Below are 8,095 nucleotides of genomic sequence, written 5' to 3'. Positions count from 1 at the left end.
GACCCACAACAGTCATTTTGGACAAGTGACTGCCACGTATTCACGGCCATTTCACTACACACAACACAAAGCAATGGAATATATTCCATCACCACCAGAACAGTATCTTTCTATCTTTTCCAATAAACTTGGATTCATTATGAACACATAACTCTCTATGCAGTAAACATCAAATGAGGATGATCAGTCAAATTTAAACCAGCAATCAGTCTGATTAGCGGTGTTGGTACCTTGCAGTTTACAATCCGAGAACGAAACCCAAAACATCAAAAAGGAAGGGAACCAAAAAAAAAAAATGCCGAATGTCAAGCCTTGTGAATCTTCAACCTTTGACAAAACTGAAAATGGTATGTAACAGACACAGCTACAAAAGAACTCAATTTTTTAGAGGTATGCCGACAGTTCTTGTTTTCCCAATTTCCATGGCTGGGAAAGCAGGGACCCATGACTGAATCTGCAAGACAATGAACCGAGTTTTTACATGAAATCATAATCATCCATGTCTTCATACCGATCAACGACCAAATCATCATCAGGTTTGTCAACATGAAGCTGCTTTTTCTTGGCACCTGCAAAAGCCACAAGAATTTTGAACAGGCCATAAAATTAAAAAGGGACTGGAAAAGTAAATGAATATACTATACTACTATAACAAGAAGCCTCATCCCACTAACCAGGGTCTACTACATGGATTAAACGACACCATTATACTCTATCATTAAATGAATATATTAAATTAAGATAAATATGTAAACCTGTCTTCTTTTTGCCAGCGTTGGCTTCTTTCTCTGCTTTTATCTTCTCATTTGCAATTGCGGTGATTGAAGATGCAATTTCCTTTGCATCAGCTCCTTTCAAAGAAGTCATTGATAATCTCATCACTGACTTCAATAAAGTACCGTAATGATAACTTTTCTGCGTTCAATCAATAGGGAAATTAGGATGCCTCTCCAACAAAAGTATTTCACGAGTAAATGTGGACTTTTTTTTTTTTTTTTTTTTTTTTTTGTTGGTGGGTGGTGGGAGGCTGCAGTAATGCCAAACTTTGTTAACTTACCTCGAAAGGACGAAGCTTATGCGAGATGAGCTCTGCATATTCCAAGAAATCGTTCTCAGAATTGGGAATAAAATTATCAAGATTCTTTTCATCACCTCTCGCACCAAACAATTCTTTGGTGGACTTGTAATCCGCTTCCTCAACCAGCCTGTTATAGGGAGGAAGAGTTAAACTAGAAAACCGCGTACATTTTAGAAACATCACTTTTACAAATCAAATTGCATAATTTAAGAGCTGCAGTCATAGAGGCCATTAAGAATAAATAATATGCAGTAGAATGTTATCGCAGTCAATATCCAGTACACAATAAAATGTCTATTTCCCCAGAAATCCATACAGGCCACTTATAAACCCAGAACCTTGTAAATACGTTTGGATTACGGACAATGTAAGGAAAAGGAAGGAAAGAAAAATTTTAATTTTGACATTTTCTTTTAGATTTATAATGGCATCCCCCCTTTTCTCTGCGACTGCAATCCTCCTCAAATCAAAACATACTCCAAGTGAATTGAATGCTTCATTTAAATCTGTTAACAACGTTCATACAAGAAGGAAACTACATACTAAAATTACAAATAGTTGATGGCCATCAGCAAACAGTGTTCAGTGTTCCATTTCCTTAGATTTCACAGTGCAACAATATTATTAGATTAGAAGCATCTGATAGGACTCACAATAACCGGAAGAAATAATAGGAATAAATCTATTAAGATGATATAGAACAAGAATTTCGTTCTATATTTCTCTCAATAGCCACGCTTGGGAGAATCTCCAAAGGGTTTGAAAGACAGTTTATTAATTTTCTCGTATGCTAGCTTCAAGGTTGCTAGTCATATTTATAATGCTAAATACAATCTAAAATAAAATTTAGATAACTATTTAAGATAATGAATAAAATCTAGATAACTAAATAAAATTTCCTAAAATCTAAAATATTGAATAAAATCTAACTAAATAAAATCTGAATCTAAAAAGATAAATAATAAAATCTGAAGAAATATCTAAACTAATTATCTAGTTATCTAAAATTAAAATACTAAATTAAATGAATTTAATCCTAATTTATCTTTTGCTTCTTCCTTCGTGAATAAGTCTGAATCTTATCAGCATCACAGACAATAATTATGGCTTGCATGTAAAAAGAAGCCTACCAATTTAAAGAAAAAATAAAACTAGTATTGTATCTTTCAAGACATGTCTAAAAACAAAATCTTGTAAGCAGAAATTAATTAGAAAACCAAAAGAATACTCATATGAATACTGAGCCAACGAAGAGAACAAAAGATTGTAGTACTAGAAAATTCCAATTCTTAGAACATCTAGCTATAATGAAGAGAACATTGTACTTAAGCTTTAAAGTTGAAGTGATCCATGACATGAAATCAAAACCGCAATTACTAAGCAGGCAACAATTTCATTCTTGCCATTACCCCATTCTCTTAATTAAATATTAAAGTTTCAGCACAATCCATGCTTTAAACCGCAAGAATTTTCACCCGAAAGGGCATATTGGAAAATAGAATAATAGATGTTATAAAAAAAGTATTCATGAGCATTCACTCAATGGCTTCAGTTGTTGCAAGTTGTCCTTGACAGTTCAAAACTTCATTATTAAATGTTCCATTTTCTTTTACTGCAAATTAGTGGATTTATGTATCATCTGAATAACAAAAAAAGAGTGAATTTAAAAGATTAGGGAAATCTTTCAATCTACAACCTCGTGTTTTGGGGACCCATCCAAGTTCAATTCACCCCAACAACCAGGTGCCTTGTCTAGTTCCATGTACAATGTACATGTAGCTGGCATTTGTTCTTTTCTTCTTCTGTACTAGACTAGCATATGTAAATGCTGTTATGACTGTGTTCTTTGTTCCCAAGACAGGGCATCTTTAAATGGAATAATAGCATCGAAAACATCATACCTTTGTTGGCGAAGCTTTTCAGCCACCAGATCCAACGGTTCTTCCTTTACTGGTTCTACCTTTTTCCCCTTTTTTACGCCAGCTTTATCAGAAGACTTTTTAGAATCCTTGTCAGTAGGTTTCACAGCAGGTGCTACAGGTTCCTGACAAATTTAAACCAAAAGGGGAAAAATAAGAATCAGTAATCAGTAACTAAGCAAAAAGACCACGAATTATGAATAGAGGCCTAATCACCTTATTGGAGTAATAAACTAGCAATTTACTCAATTTTATCATATCATATGTTAGAACCTATCCTCTTTATTTTATTAAAATCTAGATAGCAAAATCAAGGAAGACCTTGTAACAGATAGACTTGAGGAATGATATGTTATTTTATTATCTTAAGCAATAAAGGTGCAATATCAACTTTTGCATATCAATAGTAAAGAAGCATGCAAACCAGAAGCCGCTAGAATAAGTCCACAAAACGAGCTATATCCACCTTTTAAAAGACTGATGCATGTTTAATGAGCTACACTACTATCATCAGTATCAATAATCAATAATTTATAGATAGGCTTACCGGGGCAGGTTCATCTTCATCTTCCCATGAATCCTTCACATTATTTTCGTCCACGTCTTCATCATCCCATTTACTTTTAGGTTGCTCTTTTGAAAGAAGAGGTGGAATGTGCTCTTCCTCTGAAACAAATAAGAAAGTCTTTGTCAGAGTGAAAAACAATATATAAACAAAAAGAAGCAACACAATACACTTGGCATTAAGTTATAAATTATATTATAATAAAATCTGGCTTCTTATAGTCTTCCTCAGCTAATAGCAGTTCCTTGCCGAAACAAGTGAATAGAAATGATTAATGCCTGTTTCAAAATTCACAATACCAACATCTAGGGCAACATCGTTCTCAAACTTAACATGTCAGGCTAATTCAAAGTTGTATATACTCTTACATCAGAGCAAACTATTTAGAAACAGCAGAAAAGTCATACCGTCAAAAAACAACAGGACATTTTAACCAATGAACCAGAACGTTGATCACATGACTGCAATCAAATCATCCAGACAACTCGTAAAATTAAAATATAATTCAAGCTAGATGAAATCCTTTGAATATCCCATTCTACTTCACTGCCTCAACAAGTTTTATGTTACAATTCGACCTTGGGAAATTTTTTTTTTCCATATAATGAACCAACTTTATAAATGATTTATCTAGAGGAAGGAAACTAAAGACCAATATAACTTGGAAGCAACTTGCTAGGCTTTCCACTCTCCAAACCTATCCTAGGTCAATAATTAGCAGTAATTATTCTGGTTTTATCTATAAACATTGAGAGGTACATCAAAAGAAATCAAATATCCTAGTGACCAATGATAATTAGAAGACCATCTGGAGAACTTTCAAGTCAACAAATAAAAATAAAATGACCAACCAAAACGAACTGCATATAATGAAACTTAAGAGCATTTATTAAAATAGAATGTAAAGGAGAAACATTACCCCAATCTTCCATGTGGTTGTTGTGTTGCTTTGTCAGTAAAACAGATCAATATCTGGAACCCAAATGCATGAATAATTATAAAATAGAAGGGCTTAAGCATCAGAAGCAGTAAGTAATTAATGGAAATATACTGACATGCTATAAATCAACATGGCGGGTGTAAGGTTTTGGACATTTCAATATTGATAATCCCGAAAGAAGAAACTAGCATAGCCTTGGGATCAAATTTACTGAGGTCATGACAATCTCTAAAGCCAAAAAATCTCAAGACTTTTGAGGAAGCTATATCATAACAATTTAATTAAGCGCTTCAACAAATTATGCAGTCAGGTCCAATAGTTAAACAGCAGACCAATGTTCCAATAACTCTCGAGAAAGGCATGCTATAAAGCTAATGAACTACAGCAGTCCTTACTAAAAAATAACAATTCCTTCTTGTTGACAGGCATTGACCAACAGAACTAGAGCTGCAGACCACAGTCAGTGAGTGACACAATCAACAAACCAGCAAAAGCAGAGATCAAACTCTCAAAACTATACTCACTTAAGGATCCAAGTCCAATGCAAGGAGAGGCAGTCGTCAGCAGGCAGCACCGTCAGGCGCCAGCGTCAAGGATCAGGGTATTATTTGGATGCTGAATCAAGGACAACCTATTCACAACAAGAAAGATTCCTAATCAGAAAGAAAACAATATTCAGACCAACTCCCAAGTTTCAGGCTTTCGGCCTAAATAAAACCGATTCAAATGTCGAGAAGTTCCACAACTCCCCAGAGAAAAATACCCATAAAATCCCTCGAACAAATCAATCTCCCATCGCCAAAACTATCAAATCTAGATTAGATGGGAATAAGAAGAAAAAGATACCAGATGGCGACGGTGGAGAAACCCTAATTGGATAGAGGAAAATGTTCGGGTAAAGTAGAGATTTATATTTCAGGATGTGGGATTAGGACACAATGTAGATTGAGGGCAGAGCTGAAGCTCTTTCGATTAAATTGGATGTGGCCTGTAACGCTACCTTTGACCCTGGTAGTATTCAATGAAGATCATACTCTATAATCCGCCGTCCACTAGAATTTGTACAAGGGAACGGAAAGAAGAACGGCGCAATGAAAAAGGAAAGAAAACGAATTTTTTTTTTTTCACTTTTTGTAGAAAAACGAGTTTTTATTTGTAAAAAAGCCGAATTTAAGTTAATTCATGGTATAAAAACCGTTGAATGATTGGTAAGAACTGTTTGCATTCATTTGTTGTCCTTATGATTTCTAAAAGTGACAATGAATGATCTGTGAAAAATGCTTGCATTATTTTCTCATTATTTTTCTTTCAATCCTTTTATTTTATTTGAGCAATAAATTTCAAACGCAAATGCCAGCCAGAGACCTATTCTAATCATGAATATTTGATTGATTATTCTGATAACTCGTTCATACTTTTAAAAGGTCTTACTCGTATGGATTAAAAAAAAAATCTTTATTTTCTTTAAGAAATTATTGTTTAATTGTTTTTTATATTAATGTGAGGTATTTTTAGGAATGCAAACTTTCGAACCTATCTTGAAGTTTGACCACAAAAGCACACGATATACTTCCTTAAAGTTGATTAATTTTATGATTTTTAAATTTATAAAAATATTTAACTTTTAAATTTTATCCTTCGCTATGTGTATATAGAAATTATAACTTCATGTGATTTTGTTTAGTTTGTTTAATAAAAGTTTTTTATTCTTTCACGAGCTTTGCGTGTTAATATTCACATGATACCAAAGCACTGGTCTGTGAGTCCTGACTAGCTCCAACAACTATACGGTTTGGAGTCGTGCCATCAGTCTTGCCTTTCTCGGTCTTTAGTAGAAGCGCAGCATCGAACTTTGGGATTAGCAGTTGCAGAGGTGGTCTAGCTTTCAAGGATGTTAAAACACTTTGGTTTACATAATATAGAGTCTGGAGATGTGTTTTGTGACAGCAAAGCTGCCATACACTTTGCTAGCAAAAAAATTTTAATTTAATATGTAATAAGAAATTTAACAAGAGTCAATTTCAAATACTTATATTGCAAAGACCTTGAACAGCATTTAAATACTTGAAAACTAATTAATCATAGAAAATAAAAAGTTAATTTATCAAAACAAAGTTCAAAGAATAAAATGAATAATAGTTTTCAAAAATCAAGAATCAAGAGAGTGTAATATTATACTCAGCTGAATGTAAAGCGAGTAGAGATAAAGATATTGCACAAATTAATTTATTCTAATTTAGTCCAGTTGTTTGTTCTATATTTAGTCCTCAAAACGCTTATGAGATTTCTTCACTAAAATTACAAGTTTAAATGGATGCTTGTCACTACAGTACAATCATAAGTTTGATTCAAATACTTATGAACCACTAGAAGTTCATCACAACCTTAGTGAGATTCTCACGTAAAAGAGCAAATTCTCTTGCTTACAAAAAAGAAAAAATTCCTCACAATTCTCTTGTCCACAAGGAAAATTTTTCTCTGTATAAAAATAAGAGAACATTTCCCTTGATTCAATCAAGAATGAGATGAAGGTGTTTTTCCTAATGTATTCTCTCTCAAAGAGATTATAGGAACAATTTAACATATTCAAATAAACTCTCTTAAAAAAATAGATAATATATTTAATGCCTATAAACTAAGTGAGAGCAGGTTTCACATAAATTGAATGTAAGTTAGTAAGAATTCAATGATAAGGCATTCAGTGCATGATTGATAATTGTAAAAGATTACCCAATAACATAAATGATGTCCTATTTATAGTTTGGCATAAAAATAGATTTTATGAGCACTTAAGGTAAGTATTATAGTTGTTAAAGATGTGCAAAAATAAAGTTTACCTCAAAAAGCATTTTTCTACAAACAACATTAAATACTCGTTAGAGAATTATTCATGTGTTGTTAAGGACACATACATGGATTAGCTTTATATACAAATGCTTGGTTTACTTTTAGCTATTTCAAACGTGAAGGCTATATGGTTCAAGTGTGTTTTTGAATTCAGAAACTCCTTATTTTCACCATGAGCTCAAACACACATGGGTACAAACTGAGGCAAGCATGGATTGGAAATGTATTCTCTGTAAGGTGAAACATGATTGAGTTACTTTTAAAACAAGCTTAATGTAACATCCTAGAAATATAAACCCAATTAATTAAGCTTAATTAGGATAATTAAGTGAATTAATGCTAGAGAGGTCTAATTTGTGTAATTGATTGTGATTTCAGCCCTAAATGCGCATTCAAAGTGAAGTCAGGTCATTCGAGCATCAAAAGGGGAGAAGAATTGAAGAAGAGTTCTTTGTGCCACATGCTACAGCATGAGAAGTGTCTACCATAGCATACAGAAGCAATCAACATGAGTTGAACCTCTTTGTGCCATATGCCGCGGCGTGGGTTACGTGCACCGCAGTGCACGACTAAAATCCTACTTAAATCAGTGTGTCTGTTCCAAAAATTAGAAGAAAGGAAAAATGGAAAACGAGAGTGCACCCATTGCTCTGCTAAGTCACGTTCTTGGGCATTATTAGAGATATTTTGAAGCTTTCTAACTCACAAGATAAGTACATTACGTCTTTCTCTTCCCTTTCCTTCCA

General features: G+C 33.5%; 1 protein-coding gene across 1 annotated transcript; it reads right to left on the bottom strand.

Annotated features, from left to right (window-relative positions):
• Positions 1-154: 154 nt before the first annotated feature.
• Positions 155-5,581, bottom strand: LOC129293948 (uncharacterized). The gene is made up of 8 exons (XM_054932097.1): positions 5,349-5,581; positions 5,027-5,133; positions 4,482-4,534; positions 3,545-3,663; positions 2,980-3,122; positions 1,058-1,205; positions 756-915; positions 155-569 (listed from the first exon to the last, which is right to left on the bottom strand). The coding sequence occupies exons 3-8, from the start codon at positions 4,492-4,494 to the stop codon at positions 478-480; spliced, it is 675 nt and encodes a 224-aa protein (XP_054788072.1). The 5' UTR covers positions 4,495-4,534; positions 5,027-5,133; positions 5,349-5,581; the 3' UTR covers positions 155-477.
• Between the last annotated feature and the right edge of the window lie 2,514 nt (positions 5,582-8,095).

Source organism: Prosopis cineraria, unplaced genomic scaffold (assembly GCF_029017545.1).
Source record: "Prosopis cineraria cultivar Desert tree isolate PC_DT_omini unplaced genomic scaffold, ASM2901754v1 PC14, whole genome shotgun sequence".
Lineage (NCBI taxonomy): Eukaryota > Viridiplantae > Streptophyta > Magnoliopsida > Fabales > Fabaceae > Prosopis > Prosopis cineraria.
The sequence above is the reverse complement of the archived record's forward strand: the minus strand, read 5'-3'. Positions and strand labels throughout refer to the sequence as shown.